The sequence below is a fragment of the Pseudophryne corroboree genome, chromosome 4, assembly GCF_028390025.1.
Source record: "Pseudophryne corroboree isolate aPseCor3 chromosome 4, aPseCor3.hap2, whole genome shotgun sequence".
Lineage (NCBI taxonomy): Eukaryota > Metazoa > Chordata > Amphibia > Anura > Myobatrachidae > Pseudophryne > Pseudophryne corroboree.
The window spans coordinates 284,917,908-284,940,812 of record NC_086447.1 but is presented as its reverse complement, the minus strand read 5'-3'; the positions used below and the strand labels follow the sequence as shown (position 1 = coordinate 284,940,812).

The 22,905-nt window shown below is 39.7% G+C and overlaps 1 protein-coding gene across 1 annotated transcript in view; it reads left to right on the top strand.

The window, feature by feature from the left end:
* LOC134909378 (maltase-glucoamylase-like) overlaps positions 1-22,905 on the top strand; it is a 395,541-nt gene that overhangs the window by 348,295 nt on the left and 24,341 nt on the right. The window contains exons 81-85 of the mRNA XM_063916182.1: positions 8,718-8,802; positions 14,652-14,790; positions 20,060-20,193; positions 21,854-21,888; positions 21,973-22,089. Of these exons, the coding sequence (XP_063772252.1) occupies positions 8,718-8,802; positions 14,652-14,790; positions 20,060-20,193; positions 21,854-21,888; positions 21,973-22,089 (510 nt within the window). The remainder of the gene's footprint in view (positions 1-8,717; positions 8,803-14,651; positions 14,791-20,059; positions 20,194-21,853; positions 21,889-21,972; positions 22,090-22,905) is intronic.

Here is a 22,905-nt window from a genome sequence, read left to right as displayed (position 1 = left end):
CCGATATGGACGTTTACAGTTTCTGGTCGACTGGAAGGGTTACGGTCCAGAGGAAAGATCCTGGGTTTTCTCTGAAGATGTTCATGCTCCAAGACTGGTACAGAAATACTTCTCCAAAAATCCTGATAAGGTTCAAAGGTGTTCGGAGACCACCCTTAGAGGAGGGGGTACTGTCACGAACCGGTCTCTTACCTCTGCGGGTTCTGGGGTTCATCCGTTGCCAGTGCGGTTGCTCGCGGTGCTGTGCGCCCGTGTGGGGACACGGCGTGATCAATGGCACAGGTAATGCAGAGTCTGGGAACTGTGAGTGCGGGGACCAAATGGCCTAAGGCACTGCGGTGTGTCTGCTGTATAGGAGGTGGCCATGTTGGAGACCAAATAGCTAATACAGAGCACTTGTGAAAACACCTGTGGGCAGGTGTAAGCCAATCCCGTGCTTGTGCTGCCTTTAAGTAGGCTGGGATTATGTTACTCTGGGCCAGTGCTTTGTTGTATCAAAGCTGTGCTCTAGCTCTGAGCTCTCTCCGTGCATTCCTGTGTGTTTCCCGTGGTCCAGATATCGCCTCCGTTCCCAGAGGTCCGTCTGCAGCCTTCACTGCTGAAAGATCCACCGGCTCTCTGCTGTGCTGTCAGTTAATTGCACTCCTATTGGAAATAGTTGGATTCCCAGTGTCCTGCATGAGGTTACCTTGTCAGTCTGCCTATCATTCAAAGTCTGGAGGATTCTGTTTCTCTCAGCTGTTCGTTTGTTCAACTCTGCATTTAACCCATTCATCACCTTGTATTCTACTACAGTTTCACAGTGATCTCCGGAACCCGCAAGTAACCCAATTCAGTACTTTTATTTGCTATGTTGTCATTACAAGGATAATTCATCACAGTCTCTCAGTCAACTCTCAAAGCTCCATTGCCAATTCTTACAGTTAATTCTCCATGTCTGCATTAACCAGTTAAACACAATCTGCAGTTCAGCATCAAAGCTTGTTTATATTTGCTATGTTGTCATAACAAGGATAATTCTTCAGTCTCTCAGTCAACTCTCAAAACTCCATTGCAAATCCTTACAGTTATCTCTTCATGTCTGCATTATCCAGTTAATAACATTCTGCAGTTCAGCATCAAAGCTTGTTTATATTTGCTATGTTGTCATAACAAGGATAATTCTTCACAGTCTCTCAGTTAACTCTCAAAACTCCATTGCAAATCCTTACAGTTATCTCTTCATGTCTGCATTATCCAGTTAATCATATTCTGCAGTTCAGCATCAAAGCTCGTTTATATTTGGACAATCCAACATTTATTCATCAGCTTGTTTTGCATATGTTTCCATGAACATTTCTTTTATTTATTTTTGAGTTTTCTCTTGCATATTATTCCTGCAATACTTCAGTATAATATGATGATTAACAACTTGTCAGTTAACTCTTTACTGAATTGTTATTTTGAATAAATATATGAATCGGAACTTTCTTCGTCCTCCCTGCTTTCTTCATAGCCCAGCACCTACACCTGTGGTTGGTCCCGGGTTAACGGATTCACAAAAACACCCGGACCTGACAGTAAGCACTGGCCACATGGATCCGTCAAGTGACCAATTCGCAGGAGGCGGTGCTACGTCAGATATCCTTTCCCGTCTGGAAAACCAGGAGTCTATACAGACACAAATAGTGCAGTTTATGCAAACTATGGCAGACCGTTTAGAGACTCTTCATACGGCTATTAAAACGTTCCAAGTCCAGATTCCAACCCCAGATGTCCCAGTTACCACTACAGCTTCTCCTGTGACGCTGCCTACGTCCCGCTTGCAGTTACCCTCTCCGAGTAAGTTTGACGGAACTCCAAAACTTTGCAGAGGATTCCTGAATCAATGCGAGATCCAGTTTGAACTGATGTCTGCCAGTTTCCCATCAGCTCGTTCTAAGGTTGCATATATTATTGCCCTCCTCTCCGGTCAGGCTCTGGAGTGGGCATCACCATTATGGGAGAGAGGTGATCCTATCCTCTCTAATTACAAAGAGTTCGTATCTTCCTTCCGGAGAATCTTTGACGAACCAGGCAGGACCACCTCAGCATCCTTGGAGATTCTCCGTCTACGTCAAGGTTTACGTCCTGTCAGTCAATATATTATTCAGTTTCGCACGTTGTCTTCAGAGTTAAACTGGAATGAGGAGGCCCTGATCGCCGCGTTTTGGAATGGACTTTCAGAAAGAATCAAGGATGATTTAACTATCCGGGATGTGCCAATTAAACTGGATGAATTGATTTCTCTCTGTAACAAACTTGATCTACGTTACAGGGAGCGATGTTTAGAGAAATCCAGGGCAGAGCGATCCAGTCCACGTGATCATCCTAGACCTCGACAAGATTCTTCATCACAGTCTCCAGTAATGACTGAAGAACCTATGCAGATTGGGCACTCTCGCCTCACAGAGGAGGAACGACTTCGTCGTCGACAGGGTAACCTCTGCATGTACTGTGGGTCCTCCGAACATTTAGTTAAATTCTGCAAACTCCGACCGGGAAACTCTCGCCTCCTAGCTTATTCAAGAGAGATTAAGCTAGGAGTTACTTTAGAATCACGTTCTGGGAAAGAGCCAACCTTGTCTATTCAATTAGAAGTTCCAAGTTCTACAGTGAAAGTTTCAGCCCTCCTAGATTCCGGGGCAGCCAAGAACTTCATCTCCTCAGCCTTTGTCATACGGTCTAAAGTTCAAACCATGCCCCTGGAAGCAGCAGTTGCTGTTACAGCAGTGGATGGAAGTCGAATTCCAGATGGTATAATTACTCATCGAACCGTATGTCTCAAGATGAAAGTTGGTGAGCTCCATTCCGAATACCTCTCCTTCTACGTGATTCCCAAAGCCTCTCAAGATGTGATACTTGGTTTACCTTGGCTGCAGAAACATAATCCTCAACTTAATTGGCAAACCATGGAAGTCCTTTCATGGGGTAAATCTTGTACCAAGGACTGTGTAGCTACAATTGTACCTCTTCGGTCAATTAGCCTTTCCGATCTACCTCCGGTGTATCAATCCCTTGCGGATGTTTCCAGTAAGCAAGCAGCAGACTCTCTACCTCCTCATCGTGAATGGGACTGCCCAGTCGTCCTGGTTCCGGGCAAGACCCCTCCTAGGGGACAAATTCATCCGCTATCCATCCCAGAGACGCGAGCTATCCGGGATTGGTCCACTCCTACAACTCTCAAGGGGATTCAGCGATTTCTCGGCTTTGCTAATTTCTATAGGAGATTCATTAAGAATTATTCTACGTTAGCTGCTCCCATCGCAGCCCTAACTCGCAAGGGAGCAAATCCTACGAACTGGTCTTCTGAAGCAATCAAAGCCTTCTCTGATTTAAAGCAAGCCTTTGTGTCAGCCCCCATTCTTCGACAGCCTGATTTGAATCGTCCCTTTCTACTAGAGGTGGATGCATCTACAGAAGCAGTAGGAGCTGTGTTATCACAAGTCTTTGAAGATAAAAAGGTCCATCCCTGCGGATATTTCTCCCGTAAGTTCCTCCCGGCCGAACGTAATTATGCAATCGGTGAGCAAGAATTACTTGCCATCAAGTTGGCATTTGAGGAGTGGAGATACCTTCTAGAAGGAGCTCAACATCGCATTACAGTTTATACTGATCATAAGAATCTTCTGTATCTGCAGTCAGCTCAGTGTTTGAATCCACGACAAGCTAGATGGTCGCTTTTCTTCACACGATTTGATTTCAAGCTCACCTATCGTCCAGGGTCTCAGAACAAAAAGGCAGATGCCCTTTCCCGGTCCTTTGCTTCTTCTGAATTAAATGATGCTACCACGAATCAAGCCATTGTGAATCCTACGTCCTTCTTAATGACTCGAACCTCTCCAGTTCCTCCGCCTGGCAAGACCTTTGTCGCCACAAGTCTTCGAAAACGGCTGCTTACCTGGGCTCACTCCTCTTCCTTCATGGGTCATCCTGGGGTTCTAAAGACTCTCAAATTTATTCAACAGTCTTATTGGTGGCCACGTCTCAAAGCCGATGTCCAAGAGTTTATAGCAGCATGTCCTAAATGTGCCCAACATAAGAGTCCAAGAAGTTCTCCACCAGAGTTTCATCCATTGCCAGCCCTAGAGGTTCCAGCAGCAGATCAAGAGCTTCAACGTCTATCTAGCATCTGGAGTTGTGTACGTAAGTCCTTGGTCAAAACTTCAGCTCGTTATAAATCTTTTGCAGATAAAAAACGTAAAGCTGTACCGAGTTACAAAGTGGGAGACCAAGTTTGGATTTCTACGCGCAATCTCAAGTTCAAAGTTCCTTCTAAGAAATTTGCTCCCAAGTTTATTGGTCCATTTCCCATTGTTAAGGTACTCAACCCTGTGTCATACAAAGTCAAGTTGCCACCGTCTTTGAGAATTCCTAACGCCTTTCATACATCTTTACTGAAGCCTTTGATTCTCAATAAGTTCCGTACTACCCAGTCCAAATCTCCTAAAGTTCACTCTTTGCAGAATGAGGAATTTGAAGTTAAAGAGATTGTGGACTCACGTTCCCGATATGGACGTTTACAGTTTCTGGTCGACTGGAAGGGTTACGGTCCAGAGGAAAGATCCTGGGTTTTCTCTGAAGATGTTCATGCTCCAAGACTGGTACAGAAATACTTCTCCAAAAATCCTGATAAGGTTCAAAGGTGTTCGGAGACCACCCTTAGAGGAGGGGGTACTGTCACGAACTGGTCTCTTACCTCTGCGGGTTCTGGGGTTCATCCGTTGCCAGTGCGGTTGCTCGCGGTGCTGTGCGCCCGTGTGGGGACACGGCGTGATCAATGGCACAGGTAATGCAGAGTCTGGGAACTGTGAGTGCGGGGACCAAATGGCCTAAGGCACTGCGGTGTGTCTGCTGTATAGGAGGTGGCCATGTTGGAGACCAAATAGCTAATACAGAGCACTTGTGAAAACACCTGTGGGCAGGTGTAAGCCAATCCCGTGCTTGTGCTGCCTTTAAGTAGGCTGGGATTATGTTACTCTGGGCCAGTGCTTTGTTGTATCAAAGCTGTGCTCTAGCTCTGAGCTCTCTCCGTGCATTCCTGTGTGTTTCCCGTGGTCCAGATATCGCCTCCGTTCCCAGAGGTCCGTCTGCAGCCTTCACTGCTGAAAGATCCACCGGCTCTCTGCTGTGCTGTCAGTTAATTGCACTCCTATTGGAAATAGTTGGATTCCCAGTGTCCTGCATGAGGTTACCTTGTCAGTCTGCCTATCATTCAAAGTCTGGAGGATTCTGTTTCTCTCAGCTGTTCGTTTGTTCAACTCTGCATTTAACCCATTCATCACCTTGTATTCTACTACAGTTTCACAGTGATCTCCGGAACCCGCAAGTAACCCAATTCAGTACTTTTATTTGCTATGTTGTCATTACAAGGATAATTCATCACAGTCTCTCAGTCAACTCTCAAAGCTCCATTGCCAATTCTTACAGTTAATTCTCCATGTCTGCATTAACCAGTTAAACACAATCTGCAGTTCAGCATCAAAGCTTGTTTATATTTGCTATGTTGTCATAACAAGGATAATTCTTCAGTCTCTCAGTTAACTCTCAAAACTCCATTGCAAATCCTTACAGTTATCTCTTCATGTCTGCATTATCCAGTTAATAACATTCTGCAGTTCAGCATCAAAGCTTGTTTATATTTGCTATGTTGTCATAACAAGGATAATTCTTCACAGTCTCTCAGTTAACTCTCAAAACTCCATTGCAAATCCTTACAGTTATCTCTTCATGTCTGCATTATCCAGTTAATCATATTCTGCAGTTCAGCATCAAAGCTTGTTTATATTTGGACAATCCAACATTTATTCATCAGCTTGTTTTGCATATGTTTCCATGAACATTTATTTTATTTATTTTTGAGTTTTCTCTTGCATATTATTCCTGCAATACTTCAGTATAATATGATGATTAACAACTTGTCAGTTAACTCTTTACTGAATTGTTATTTTGAATAAATATATGAATCGGAACTTTCTTCGTCCTCCCTGCTTTCTTCATAGCCCAGCACCTACACCTGTGGTTGGTCCCGGGTTAACGGATTCACAAAAACACCCGGACCTGACAATGTCCAGCATCCAAAGTCTGTATTTGTAGGCAGGTCAAACAGCACACCACCCAACTTTGTCTTAATAGTGAAGTCCAGGTATAGGGATCCAGTTACTGCATGGCATTCACACAATGTGTTTCGTGTAACTAAGTACCTTTTTTTCAAATGTTTATGCCATGCTTATGTGAAAGTGTAGTATTTAAAGTACCCATCCATAATTTAACACCCCCTACTTCTGCTTTATTGTGCGCTCCGATACCACAAAACGGAAGTAATATTTGTGGCTTACCGTGCATTCTATTTACTGGAGGTCATTGGAAACCGAAAGTTGGAGATCGTGTTTGCGTTCCACTGTGTATTCAATTTAGCCATCACTCATAATATAGTTGCTCTGTATAGTAGATTATATCAGATGCACGCTCCAATAGTTGGTTTTCAGAATGGCAAAAATATCAATCACTTTGGACTCCACCCACCATATTGTAATACAGGACTTTGTGTTCTTATATAGTCCAGCCCTACCTACTGTAGGTAGAGTTTGTAAAATGTGTGATGCTTGGTAATATTTTGGATTATATGAAAAGACAAAAGAAAATATAAAATGTTAAAAAAAATAAAAACATTAAAATGCGATGTTACTCTAAAAACCATTTAAATTCAAAATCAGAGTTTAGCTCATTTAGGATAATTGTTTAACTGGTAAATCCACTCCATCTCCCTTTGTGCAAGTCTTTTTTCCACATATTTACACTCCCAATTATCTTTTATTTGTTCTATACCTAGACATCTTTTAATAGTAAATTCGGAATTATTATGTACCATTTAAAACGGACTCAGATAGGGGATGACCCAGATGTCCCTTCCTTATATTATAAATATAATCTGAAATTCAGATTTTAAGATTTCTCATGGTTTTCTCCACATAGATTAGTCCGTATGTGCATTATAACATGTAGATTACATTGCAGGAGTGGCATGTGACAAAATTGTTAATGGTAAAAGTTTTGCAAGAATTGTTTATTTGAAAGGTAGTGGTTTTCTTTTGGCACATGTAACAACAGCCACACCTATGGAAGCCTTTTATTTTATCATGGATTTTGTCTCAGCTAGTGTACTTTTAACTAGTCTATCTTTTAGTGACTGTGCTTTCCTATAGATTAATGTGGTTGCAGCAGTGCGATGTTCCTTTAGTACAGGGTCTTCCATTAAGACTTTTCAATTTCTGTAAATTATTTTTTCAAATTGCTTATGACGACAGTCATAATTACTGATGAAGGCTCATTCAAATTTTGAATTATCAAGGTTTTGTTTCATCTTTAGAAAATGTTCTCTATTAACTGAAAGTGTTTTAACTTTGGCTTTATCAATTATTTCAACTGAGTAGCCCTTCTCTATAAAACTAAGGCTCATTACATCCATTTCTTCATTTATATATTTTTCTTCAGTACAATTCAATGTAAGGCAGGTAAACTGGCACAACAGGATGTTTTCCAATCAACTGTTATGAGGTTGCTGGATTTATCAATATATGAATTTGAGCCTGTCTCTTCTACTGTATTACAATATGGTAACTGGAGTCCATAGTGATATCTGTGCCACTCTGAAAATAATCTATTGGACATGCCTTTGATATAATCTGCTAGACAGTGCAAATACAGTATATTATTAGTGATCACTAAATAGAATACACAGTGGAAGGCAAAAACAATGTACAGTATAACTTTCAATTTCCAGCAACTTCCAGCAAATGGAACACACGGTGAACCACAAACACAATCTCCAATTCCCAGTTTCTGGTGACTTCCAGTAAATGGAACGCATGGTGAACCACAAATACTACATGCAGTTTCCGGTATCGGAGCACACAACAAAGCAGAAGTAGAAGGTGTTCATTTCTGGATTGGTAATTTAAATTCTGCACTTTCACTTAAGTATGGCATACGCACTTGAAAAAGGGTACTTAGTTTCCTGAAACACGTTGTGTGACTGCCATACACTGATTTCACCGTTTAGGCAAAAATGGGTGGTGTGCTGATTGACCTGCTTGCAAAACCAGACTTTAGATGCTGTACAACTTTTGACGCACACCACCAGCCTGTTCTGGTATGAGCTTAAAGGGATCATCTGTCATTCTTTTAACTGCTTTTCTGCTTTTGAAGCTATATGCATTAAAGACACATTACTCTGCTATATGCCAAATGAGGATACTACCTATAAGTGCTTTATACTATTGATATTGAGGCTCTTTATATGTTTAAACCTTGTCTTTGTTTTAAGAAGTGTAATTTTTTTCTTAACTCTTCAAATTTTGTCATATATTTCATTATAGACAAAAAAAAAACAATTATACAATCTCTATTGCATTGAATTGTGAATAGCCCTCATCTTTCAGAAAAGGCACTATTGTGAACATATCATCTTTGTTTCTTTTGCTATGATTCATGGGACAGTTGACAGTGAGTACTACCTAGATGTTCTACACTCAGATTTTCACTTTCATTTTTAATTACTTCCTTGGAAAATATTTAAGATAGTGTCAGACATTCATAAACATGACAAAGCTAGTGGGAACTGCCATATACTATAAACCCCTATTAGGCAAGATTACTGCTGTGATTGCTTTCCAAAACCCATATGTTTTTCATTTTAGGATATGAATGAACCTGCAAGTTTTGTGCATGGATCAGTTACTGGCTGCAGGAACAGTACTCTGAACCATCCTCCATACATGCCAGGTAAATTCTAAGTATTATATTAGATTTTTAATAAATATACCTTAAATATACTTTAAATATATTTATTTTTTAAATTTGCTCTCCTGTGACATACCTAAAAGAAATCAGCTTTGTTAAAAAGTGATAGTTATCCTAAGGGGGGGGGGGGTGAATTTAGTTATGATACCTGGGGGTAATTCATATGATACCAATAGCTGGCATTATCAGGGATTTTGTTTCATATGCCCGGAGGTAGGAGAAACAAAATTCCTGATAAGTGCCATCTATTTGCAGCTGCAATCATGAAAACACATAGGGGGTTATTCCGAGTTGATCACTCGCTAGCTGTTTTTAACAGCCGTGTGAACGCATAGTCGCTGCCCACAGGGGAGTGTATTTTAGCCTTCCAAGTGTGCGATCGCATGTGCAGACGAACTGTGCAAAAACATTTTGTGCAGTTTCTGAGTAGCTCTGAACTTAATCAGCCCTTGCGATCACTTCAGCCTATCCGGGCCCGGAATTGATGTCAGACACCCGCCCTGCAAACGCTTGGATACGCCTGTGTTTTTTCAAACACTCCCAGAAAACGGTCAGTTGACACCAAAAAACGCCTTCTTCCTGTTAATCTCCTTGCGATCGGCTGTGTGAATGGATTCTTCGTACAATCCATCGCCCAGCAATGATCCGCTTTGTATCCGTACAACGTGCCTGTGCATTGGGGTGTATACGCATGCGCAGTTCTGACCTGATCACAGCGCAGCAAAAAAAAACTAGCGTGCAATCAGGTCGGAATGACCCCCATAGTTTACGTACAACAATAGTTTACTCACAACAATGTTTACGCATAAAAAGTGCATAATTTGAATTTCCACAAAAAATCATCGGGTAAAAAAAAGAAAGACCATTTGTACATGAAAAGTTTACTATGGCTAACTGATTTTCCCTAAATGAAAATTAGTTTTTTAAAGTTTCAGTATAAGCTGAAATGAGTTATATTAACTAATGTTATATAACTAAATAGTTTCCAATGTTGCCTTGACTGCTACAAATACAAAAATATAAATGAAGTTGATATTTTGTTTATTACAGGACAATAAAAAGCAGAATAAGCATTATGTTTCAATAGGGGGGAAAATGGGGGGTTGGCTGCTTGTTAATTAGAAGTGGGAGATATATATACAGTCATTTCAGCAACCAGAATTGATTAAGCTATTAAAAATCATCCGGTAAGTATCACAGAAATGTTATCTAATTTTAAAAATATAGATGATTGCATTATAAATATTGAAATATTCAAAAAACAATTTATAAATATTGTTAAATCAATTTATTATAATGCCTATGAAATTTATAAACACCGAATTTGTATATTTTAATGTTAAAATAAGTAGAAAACCTCATATTTTAAATGAACATGTACTTTTACAAATTATTTATTATTAGTTAACAGTTCTGTATGGGATCAGGTCAGGATCCCAATAGTTGGGATCCCAGCAGTCGAAATATTAAAGCAGGAATCCCGAGATTCACTGGAATGCCAGCACCAGGCATCCTGAATGGGATCACAATCTTGGAGGTGTCATCTAAACCATAGATTCAAGCTGTGGGGTGGGGGGGGGGGGTGTTAGGCTGTGGGGGAGAGGGTTATGTTTAAGCACCTACTTGGAGGGTTAGGTTAGGCTATGTTGAGGAGAGTTAGGGTTAGGCTGTGGGGGAAAGCATTAGGTTTGGGCTATACAAAAGGAAGGTTAGGGGGCATAGAGGAAGGTAAGTTTACTTAGCTTGCCCTTGTCAAGATTATCACCATTGGGATTCCGCTGTCAGTATTCTGACCGCTAGCATCCCGACCTCTGGAATTTCCAACCCAACCCTTCTGTATATAGTGCACACATTTACTGCAGAACTTTCCAGAAATTATTTGGCCCCACGGCAGCTTACAATATCTATATTTCCTTCCACATGTGCATACACACATACATACAAATTAGGGTTCATTTTTTAGTAGGCAGCCAATTAACCTACCAGCAGAGACACACACTGTCATTATAGGTTCAGATGTAGATATTGTTGTCTGTACTACACTACCTCACCCAACACACTTATCCCGATCAAAATACCCCACCAACCCAGTGAATTACCTCTCACACATACTGTATATCCAAGATCCATCAATCAAATGCATGTTACTGACAATCGCTCTCCAAGCCCATACCTGACCCACTGAAATATTGTACATGTAACTCACCAATGCTCCCTGACCTCATACCTTCCCCGCTGTAATTCCTCTTGTGACCTCTCCCTGACCCCATAACTGATTCATTGAAATACTGTACTGACACACTGACACACAAAAACATTTGACAAAATATGACAAGATAATAACAAAAGAAAATTATACATTTCCCCCATCATTGACAATGTAGCCTGTAAGGTGATCCCCTCACCATCTTCTTGTCTTGTTCAAATGTCTTGTCACCGATCGCATAACCTCCTCACACACTTTACATACTTTAAGACCCATGAGGCATGCAGTAGGTCAGCAAAACCAGGCACATCGACAGGCAAAGTAGCAACCTGTTTCGTCACTTGTGCAACATTGCTGGGATAGAGCGCCAATTTTTTATGAGCAGCAGTGCCCCTTCAGACCAAAAGAACTGGGTACCACCAGGGCAAAGTAGGGCAGCAGCAGCTGTGACCATGCAGGACTTTGCCCCCTGGTCACGCTGCTTTTGTTACGGACGTGTCATGCACATCAGTCCCTGCTTCAATTTAGATAATAGTCTAAATTCCTAAACACACGTCCATTTTCTCAGTATCCAATTTACCTTCTATTAATGTGTTGGTGGACAGCTAAGGGTGGACATAAACATGTATGGTATATAAAGTATGTTTTGCTATATTATGTGCTGTGCTCTGTATGTTAAGGTATATTACAAAAATGAGTATAGTTACAGATGGAATAAAATTTATATTGAAGTAAAATACCATTCACTTTAAATGCATGTGCAGCTTTACATGACAGGTTAAAATGTCTTGCATCTGTAGCCTCATGCACTTTTGCAATGCCTCTTATTACGCAGGTGCTCTTTAGTTAGTTTAGATCTTATTCTACAGAAAATTCTATTTCTGTAAGTTAAGCAAACTGAGCAGTCATCACTGCTGCTTTACTGTAGTTAGTGGAGCAGTAGGCATGACATAGACTGGAGAGAACTCTTCCCTGTGAGAAATTACTATCTGGAACATGCAGGAATGCTTATTATCCATCTTTTCAATTTGCAAACTAAGGGGAGAGGGATTTTATTTCCTATCGGCTCTGTGTGTGACTTGAGTGCTATTACTGGTGGAATATGTTGTTATTTTGTACAAATAGCTTGCAGAGCTTTGATCCACAGAGCTCTCCAAGCCACAGAGCTCTTAGAGATTTGATAACTGTTTAATCATTGATCTATGTATTCTTATGGAACTACTCTATTATACAGCATATTCTTGGAAGAGTTTTGCACAACATAGGAACTTTTCAAACATATTTCAGTATGTTAACTGCTTATGTACAAAAATGACTAGCCACATATGTCATTGCCCTTTTAAACATCAGGTATTAACTTGACCAGAAAAATTTAGTTTACAACCTGACGCTTCATAAATAAACCCCTATGAAATTTATAGGTTAGGAGCAGTGGCGGAACTAGCGAGCGGTGGGCCCAGGTGCTACAAAATGCTTTTGGCCCCCCCATTCCATCCAAGTCCACCCCCTCACCCCTGGAGAGGATCTGGTGAGGGGGACCTGCTCAGGGCCAGAGAAATGGATACCTAGCAACAGTGCCGTAACTAGACATTTTAGCATTGTGTGCAAGAAACGGCATCGGAGCCCCACCCCTGCATGCAAAACAGGGGCAGTGCTCGGTAGGCGCGCGCAAAAATACATAATGGCGTGGCTTCGTGGGGAAGGGGTGTGGCCACAAAATAATACCAATTCATAAAACGGTGCACAGTAGTCTCTATTATTCAAATTACGCCGCACAGTAGCACCACTACACCAGGTAGAGACCCTTTTACACCTTACGGCGGACAGATTCCTCTTTTTACACATTATGGCAGACAGCATCCCATTTTTACACATTACGGCAGACAACGTCCCCCTTTTTACACATTACGGCAGACAGCTTCCCCTTTTTACACATAACGGCAGACAGAGTGCCCTTGTTACACATAGCGGCAGACAGCGTGCCCTTGTTACACATAGCGGCAGACAGCGTACACTTTTTACACATAACGGCAGACAGCGTGCCCTTTTTACACATTACGGCAGACAGCGTGCCCTTGTTACACATTACGGCAGGCAGATTCCCCCTTTTTACACATTGCGGCAGGCAGATTCCCCCTTTTTACACATTGCGGCAAGCAGATTCCTCATTTTTACACATTGCGGCAGGCAGATTCCCCCTTTTTACACATTGCGGCAGGCAGATTCCCCATTTTTACACATTGCGGCAGGCAGATTCCCCCTTTTTACACATTGCGTCAGGCAGATTCCCCCTTTTTACACATTGCGGCAAGCAGATTCCCCATTTTTACACATTGCGGCAAGCAGATTCCCCATTTTTACACATTGCGGCAGGCAGATTCCCCCCTTTTTACACATTGCGGCAAGCAGATTCCCCATTTTTACACATTGTGGCAAGCAGATTCCCCATTTTTACACATTGCGGCAGGCAGATTCCCCCTTTTTACACATTGCGGCAGGCAGATTCCCCCTTTTTACACATTGCGGCAGGCAGATTCCCCCTTTTTACACATTGCGGCAAGCAGAAAAAAAGAAAGAAAGAAAGAAAGAAAGAAAGAAAGAAAGAATTATACTTACCCTCTCCGCTGGCTCAGGCTCCTCGGTGCAGCTTCTGGTCACGATTCCCGGGCAGGAGAGAAGGAGGAGGAGGGAGGTGGAGGAGGGAGCCGCAGCAGCGCTGTGTTATTGGTGGAGGCGCTGCTGCTGCTGCCCCTCTGCTTCACTATAGGCTGTTCTCGAAAGACAGCCTATAGTGAAGCAGAGGGGCAGCAGCAGCAGTGCCTCAACCAGTAACAAAGCGCTGCTGCGGCTCCCTCCTCCACCTCCCTCCTCCTCCTTCCCCCGTACCGCTGCTCCTCTCCTCTCTGGGCGGCTGTGCGCTGCGGGCAGCGGTTGCCCGCAGCGCACAGCGGCATGTAATGAGTCAGTTTGACTCATTACATGCTTTGGGCCCCTGGACAGAGGCGGGCCCCAGTGCAACGCACTGGTTGCACTGGCGGTAGTTCCGCCTCTGGTTAGGAGTTTAATTTGGGGCTAATTTATCTCTTTATGATAAGGCTGAAAGAGTTAAATACTGTATGTGTTTAAGTTAGGATGAAATATGTTAGCCAATGGGATTTTTGGATAAGGTAACTATTAGAAGTTATATACAGTAGGAGTCTGGAGAGTGTGCTTCCTCTTGGATCCTTAGCAGTAGTTTTTCTTACCTACCTGTCCCCTTGTTTGACTGTTTTTTGGTCTTTGTGTAGGCAAAAAAGCATAATTGTCGGTGGATACATGTGACGCAGGTGGTAGTTGCAGAGTATTTGAAGGAGGTATCAAACCCTAGCAAGAGGACAAAGTAATTCCTTTGCAACAATAAGATCCTAATCCTGAATTCAGTACATAGTGCAATATAGGAAATCCGGGACACAAAACTGAGGAAAATTCAAAAACTATGCAGCATGGGAATCAATGCTGTGGGATGAGACAGGCATCCTGTACCATATGGTGCAAAATTCATAGTTGTATAAGTACACATCTGTATCCACTGTTAGCCCAGACACCAAAATAACAATAATAAATTACTGTATTTTCTTTTTTCAAGCCCTGAATTCAAAAGACTTGGGATTGCAGCACAAGACTATATGCATGGACAGTCAGCAATTCCTTCCAGATGGCACCCCGGTGAGACACTATGATGTCCACAATCTGTATGGCTGGTCCCATGCTAAACCAACATATGAGTAAGTCAAGTTATTTAGATTCAATTTTTTTTATTAAAAGATAGGCAATGAAATGTACCACCTGCTGCAGATATGTGTGTTTGGTAATGACTTTGTTGGGATTCTAAAAAGAATGGTGTGAAAGAACTGTGATATCCAAAATCTAGTAGCAGTTGTACAAACTACTGTATATAGCAATACTTAAAAATATATATAGCAAAAAAAATAATAACTAATTTGCATGGTGCAGCTGCAATAATGTAATTTCTATCAGTAATCTTTTTTTGTGTAGATTTAAAGCTTTGGTAAACATAACTTCTTTTGGCTTCATTTATTAGAAAGGACACAAACTCTGATAAGAAAGCTGAGTAGCTTTTTAATTGCTCTTATTGCTTTATTATAGCAGTCACATGACATATTTCACCATAAACTTTTAGACCTGTAGACGAAGAATGACATATAGTAATGGATGTCCATCAACCATCAATGATTAACAACCATCCATGTTTTGTCAATGGATCGTCTTAACATTGATGATGAGGATCTCATGATTCTCTGCCATTGATGGCTGTGGAGCAGCATGTTTTTTTTCCCACTGCCTGCCATTCCCTAAAGTAGGGATTTCTGTTAGTGGGTGCAATGAAATCAGGTTGATAGTTTCGGGCCATCAATGCTAACCATTGCTGGCGACCATCGATGGGAAAGGTACCAGTGACCACACTATATTGAGTCATTATTATGCTGCATAAGGACAACCCATGTGCTCATTAGATATTTTGCATGTCTTCCATTAATCACCAGTAATCACCAATAATATATTGACTTACTGTATTTGTATTACTTATCACCAATGCTAACACCTCAAGCTTAATGTTGCCAGTTCTCCTTAGTACAACTGAGAAAGACTTAAATAATTGTGAAATGAAACTTTATATGGGACAGAGGTAATTTTAAAAGCGCCCTTTTCTAAGGTGCATATATATTCATAGTGGTGTATATTTAATCTTAAGTGCTATTATTCTTTTATTTACTGTCAGTGCTTTTTACCAGATATTCTTTGGAGACATTCAGATATACAGATGACATTAAATGAGGGATACATTGTTTCTCAGCTGCCACATGCAGACTCCTCACATCAGATTATATACCCCACAAATTACTTTTAATCTCCTCTTTTCCACTAAAATGATGCTTAGTAAGGTGCTGCATTTCCAGTCAATGCAGCATAAACCAGTACTGCACATATTGAAGACTACTCCCATTAGTCCACATTGGTTGCATGACATCTGAGGGCTGATGCATAGTTGAAAATAAATTGATCATATGTTGTTACAATGATGCATCTTAACTTGATTATATTATCCCATGCACAGAGATGCACTCATCTCAACATCTGACCATCCCTATATGCAGGACAGTCGAGAGCCGGGATAGGCCTAGGTACTTTTCAAGGGGCGTGGCCTAATCACAGGAGGTGTGGTCATGTACCCTTAGAATTTTTTTTATTTTAAGCACCTCCATGTACACAGCATTGTGTGATGGGCTGAGGAAAAGAGCTGCATCTGCTGCTGCTAGGTAAGGGGGAGCTGGCCTGGGCCCCTACTGGACCCTCTTTGGGCCCTTTCATCAGACCTGGGCCTGTGTAATTTGTACCATCCCCCCCTCTCTCGGCATCACTGCCTATATGTCAACATTATCAGAGCACACTTTCTCCTATCCTATGTTGAAGTTTGCCTAAATGAGAAAGACCTGCTGCAGCAAAGTCACACCTGTTTAGTTGTAAGTGTGGACACCATTGGAATGTGAATAATTCTGCGTCATCCATACTTGTGTGTACTTATTTCCGTAGCATGCGCAGTGTGAAAGGAGTTACATGAAGTAGCGCTGTACCCTTTAGTCCATCTCTGGTGTCCTCATACAGTACATAAAATATTTTAAAACACAACAAAATATTTTCTTGTGCATATTATTGTGTAAAAGCATTGCATGATATAGTATAAAGCTTTTGCTTCTTTTTAATCTAAACACAGTGAGTCCCTTCAGCCTGTGTTAATGAGAGAATTATATGATGACACAAGTTCTTGGTTATAATGTCTTTTATCCACATTTTATATTCAAAACCTCCATAATAATATTGGTGTTCTCAGAGTGTTCTGCTAGAATTACGTCCTGATTACTTCTAGTAATCAAAACAATTCATCTCTAAAGGATTTTGCCTCAGGTGTAGTGGTAATTAGAAACATTAATAATAAAATAGTTATTTGATACTAAACAGCTGAGTTACATATAATTGTATATACTAGCACCAACAAGTTTAATATTGCCAAAATAAAAGCACCCTGTACCTTGTAACTGCTGTATGCACACAAGCATACATTAAACAGTGATTCAATCAATTTCTTAATTCTAAAAGAATCTTGAATCTGTGCTAATTGTCCCTTCTAAAAACAGTATTTTGGCAGTTAATGTAAGATGTAATGACAGTACATTAGGGATGCTTAATTTTCACTCCATTGAGCAAGCATTTTATGGGTATCCGTGACCTGAAAATCCTTGCTAATTTAAATATAACTGTAATGAAAGAAAATATCAAGGTCACTTCCCTTTTTGATTGCAAGTAGGCTGCATCTGGCAGTGATCCAATTATTATTCAAGAATTGGAGAGTACAATAACTAACATTATTTCAGACAAATTATAAAACAAATGTATTTTATTGTGTTGTTACAAACTCAAGTACCCATCTTGCCATCCACAGTACATTTTTAATACAGAATGGTTTCTTTAGTAAAACATAATCAAAATGGACTCGGTTATAATACAATTTGACACTCCTGATCCTTAGTGCATATATTGAGTAGACAAAATATGTCTATATGGTTGTGAACAGTAATCTCTGACTAAATTTATTGTGAAATGTCAAGGCACAGAACTGTATATAAGCAGCACTGCACCTAGAAGATGTCATCATGTATACTTACTTCACAAACTTGTTATGGAGCTCAACAGAAGCCACTATAAAGCTATGATCTTCTATGACTACAAAAATGGTCTGCGACAGCAGCAGACATTTGACCAACTGCATGATGCTTTTGGGGAGGAAGCATTGTCCTGAACCACTGTGTTTGAGTGGTTTGCAGAATTTGGTGTGGGAGACAGTCCGTGGAAGAAGAGGAGCAATGCGGCCGACTTGTGTCCACCATCACGGAGGACAATTTTGCTGCCATGTGATACATAGTTGAGAAGGATGCCAGCGTGACTATGGCCCAGTTAGAGAAGGCATTTTTTGGGGATCAATTTGCTTGATACTCTGCAAAAAGCTTGGCCTGAGCAAGGTTACTGCATGCTTAATGCCCCATCAGCTGACTCAAGAGAAGAAGGAGGCTCAAATGTTAAAATTTGCTGGCCAGATTTGATTGCATTAACTCAAACTCAGTCTGGGAGATCACCAATGGTGATGAATCCTGGTTCTACAGTTTCAACCCCAATACCATCTACAGTGGGCCCAGTGGGCCCCAAATGGAAATGTGCCACCACAGATGTTCTGAAGTGAGCACAGCATAGCCAAGCAGATGTAGTCTGTTTTTCTTGCCTAGACTGGACATGTAGCTATTGTACCACTCATACAGCAATGCACTGACTGATTTGCCAAGCAGTGCCTGCTGCAAGCACTGGAAGTTATTTTCAGGTGCTGTCCAAGAACCTGCATTCATGGTGCACTGCTCCATCATGACAATGCTCCTGCCCACAAGTGCAGGCAAGTGGTGGATTTTCTGGTTCATGAATGCATCCAGCAGCTTAGTCATCCACCACATCCAGGAGCTTGGTCATCTGCCTTACAGTCCAGACTGGCCCCCTGCAACTTCTTTGTGTTCCCAAAAACCAAGCACAAGAAGCATGAGATTGGTTTTAAGTCACTGGAAACTACAGTAGAGACCTTCATCCAGTACATAGAAGACAAACATGCTTTGTACTGTTCCAGCTGCTTTCAAGTGGTTTCAACCCCACCCACCACCACCACCACCACTTGTACAGTCTTATTACACCTGGTCAACAGCAAGTCATATGTGGGTCACAGACCAGAAACATTTGAGGAAAAGTTGGGTCAATGTCAAACAAGGGAAGTAGACATAGAAATAACTAAGTTGAGGCAATTATAGACAAGCCAAGAGATAAAATAATAGGATAGAAAGAAATATATTCTCCTCTCCTAACTGCACTTAATTCCTAAATACAAAATAAATACAAAAAAAACCTTTACTTAGCATATTAAGTTCTGCATTTTGATAAGCACGGTTAAATGTTTAAAGTTTAGTTGTTAGGATTAGTGGTCCATATAAATTTTTTTACATAACTTTAGACACCACAATAAAATATTCACAAGATCATCAAACTACAGTAATATAGAAATCTTTCAGTCATCAGCATTCCCTTACATCATCTGTTAAACTGCTTATGATAGGAATGTGATTAATTATTATCTTTATCAGAACCATTCTTTTCTGGGAGTCATCTATTTGACCCTATACTGTACACAAAAATAATAAATACAGTAGTTTGTGGTGATTGCAATATGAAGTCATATGAGTATTTACAAATTACAGTATTAAGGGGATAATCATTTCATACTGAGTTGCTAAAAACTACTTACTCTGTTCTGATCTTGCTTATTCACTTGCACGTGTTCATGAAAATATTGCATACAGGTGAAACTCAGAAAATTAGAATATCGTGCGAAAGTTAATTTATTTCAGTAATTCAACTTAAAAGGTGAAACTAATATATTATATAGACTCATTACATGCAAAGTGAGATGTTTCAAGTCTTTATTTGTTATCATTTTGATGATTGTGGCTTACAGTTTAAGATAACCCCAAATCCAAAATCTCAGAAAATTAGAATATTACATAAAATCAATAAATAAGGACTTTAAATACAAAAATGTCAGCCCTCTGAAAAGTATAATCATGCATATGTACTGAGTACTTGGTTTGGGCCCCTTTTGCATGAATTACTGCCTCAATGCGGCGTGGCATGGATTCTATCAGCCTGTGGCACTGCTGAGGTGTTATGGAAGACCAGGATGCTTCAATAGTGGCCTACAGCTCTTCTGTAGTGTTTGGTCTCATGTCAATCATATTTCTTTCACCTGGATTGTTGAAAATCATATATGTTTTCAGTGCATTTTAATGCAAAATAAATAAAAAATATAGTTCACTATTATTTCATGTTCTAGTTGACATTTATTAACTCTCTATGTATAATAATTTGTTTCACTTTATCTCCTAAAAGTGTATTGCGCAACATAACTGGAAAGAGAGGAATCATTGTTAGCCGTTCTACATTTCCAACAGTTGGACAATGGATAGGACATTGGCTGGGAGATAACACAGCTGCCTGGAATCAGATCGATAAATCTATTATTGGTAAGTAATTATTCTAACTTATATGATGTATGTAAAATAATTTTTGTTACATTTCTTGTGTCCAGTAGGCACATACAAATAATATAGCAATTACTATGGTTAGATATTTGTAAATAATGCAGCTTTGTATGCTGAAATCTTAGTATCTGGCCCTTGAAGGAAACACACCTGCTTCTTTGTAATGACTGGATATTTTTAATCAAGTTACAGTATCTTGCCTGTAATTACTGTAGGAAGTAGAGGAAAGATTTATAACACTAGGTCTGTGTCTAAGGACAATGGAGAGTCCATCTTCTTTCACCAATTCCTCCAATAAGCATATAAGAGAAGATTCTTTTTTCCCATTAGATAAGGAAATTAAGATAGGGAGATGAATTATGTTGTTATATCCTAAATTTTCTGACTGGGAAATTGAAACAAAAGCCATAGATCTGTCTTAGCATAAGTAAACTGGAAGGTTTTCCAAACAAGGCCCTTTTAATACTGCTTTTGGTTGTTGCTCCTTTAAGAATTTGGTAAAGTAATGATAGGGATTTTAACCAGTTATTTAAAAGGCTGCATTTTAAGTGATATTTAAGATTGTCAGTCAGTACTGTAGTTCTTCCCTTGTCCTCTGAAAATCCAGCCCTTCCTCTATGTTTAAATTATTAGATGTTGTTTGCTTGTTTGGTGGCAGTAGAATGGATACATTGTTTGCATTTACTTTGGTTTTAATGGGTGCAATTTCCCTTATTTGACATGATGGCCAAATGAATGTCCCTCATGGCAATTACCCCAAGCCCTTCTGGTGTGTATTTGATTTATGGAGAGTTGAACAACAACATTTGAATTGTATGATTATTTTTGTTGTCTTGTTTGTCTTCCGTTCTTGGTCCACCAACATACAGTACAAACTTTAAATTTAGCTTAAATAAATTCAATCAGCATAATATAATTTTCATTTAGATCTGTCAAATAAATTTGACCATCAGTTTTAAATGCCACCCCTAGTTGTTTGTGTTTTTATTTAATCAATAAGTTTATATAGTATTAAGAAGGGTATTTGGGAAGAATGTATCTGATAGGACATGTAAGTATATGGACATATTTATCAAACTTAGTAGTGCTACAGTGAGAAGTGTGTAAAGAGGATTCGCAGGGACAGAGATATTTGCAACCTCTGTCCCCGCATGCGAAAAATTGATACATCGTTGTGATGTATTCAATTATTGCAATGCAAGTTCTGGGCACATTTATCACAACCCATCCTCATCTTAGATGCAGATTGTGATAAATATGCTCCTTAATGAGAAACACACAAACAACTGCAGATTAATATTACTACATGGTGCTTTGTGACAGACTTGTTCGGGCTAAGGAAGTCCTGTGTAAAAGAGTTGTTACCAGTAGGTGGAGTCTCGGTTTATTCACCAATGGTTGTATGCACTAATTATGAAATACAGTAAGAGATAGCCAACCCCTGTTTAGCTTTCATGGAACCACATACGCTAGTAGGCTACACAAGGAGTTATGGCCACAACAGTCACAGGTTACCTTGTAATGGAATACTTTGTATGACTTGGTTGGTTAAAAACAAATAGTTTACCACAATTTTATCATGTTAAATATCACAAATTATAGTATACAGTTATATTCATAATTTCCTTACAATATTTCACAGGCATGATGGAGTTTAGTCTTTTTGGGATGTCATATGTAAGTAAATTTTTATTTTTATATTCAAATTATATTCTCCTGCACTGGCATTGACTAATACATATATTGCATTCATTTCCGTAGACTGGCGCAGACATTTGCGGTTTCTTTGGAGACACTACATATGAGCTATGTGCTCGCTGGATGGAACTTGGAGCATTCTACCCTTATGCTAGAAATCACAATGGAAAAGACTACATTGTATGTTACAATTCTTGGAAAACTTGTAAAACCAGCTCAAATGTAGAATTGGGTGTAGAACTAAGGAGTACCTTTCTAATAACTTAAATGCTATTCTAAACAATTAATAGGTCTATATCATCAACATTTTGTATAATTTATATTTACATACAGTATAGAATAGTTGTAATTGAGGTCTACTCGCTAAGTATTGTAGATAAAACATAACAGAAAAGTTAAATAGTTGTTGCTGAAATAAATGTCCTGTTACCGTTAATTCTCCTTAGTGTTATTTCACTATGCTCCAAGTAATAGATATGCTATCTGGATTATTAATGATTAGTTGATAATGTTTTCTTCTGTATAGCTTGGATAATGGAGCCAAGCCTGAGTAAATAAAGCAAAAAGGCCACCCTAGTAATACAAAACTACTATGCAACTCAACAAATAACTTTGAAAAGCATTAAATTAATATTTTATTTTTCACAGAACTGAATTCAGGACCTTACTCTATATTGCATTCATTATATTTTTAGCATAGTCTTTATGTACATGACGTAAGCAATATGGTGGTCCCAAGCATCATTAGAGCTGTATGGCGACCATTATCTATAGTCATATTGTCATTAAAAGTTACTGGTGTATATAATTCCAGATTAACTACTGAAAAAACAAAAGCCTGAAAACTTTTCATATTCCTGTTATTGATTGATCAGTTATTATTATTAATATTATTATTAGTTCCATTGCTTTGTAGCATAAACCAAATCAGTATTTTACCAGATTTTATAATGTGATTTCAAATAAAAAATGTAATAATGCACCTTTATCTTTATT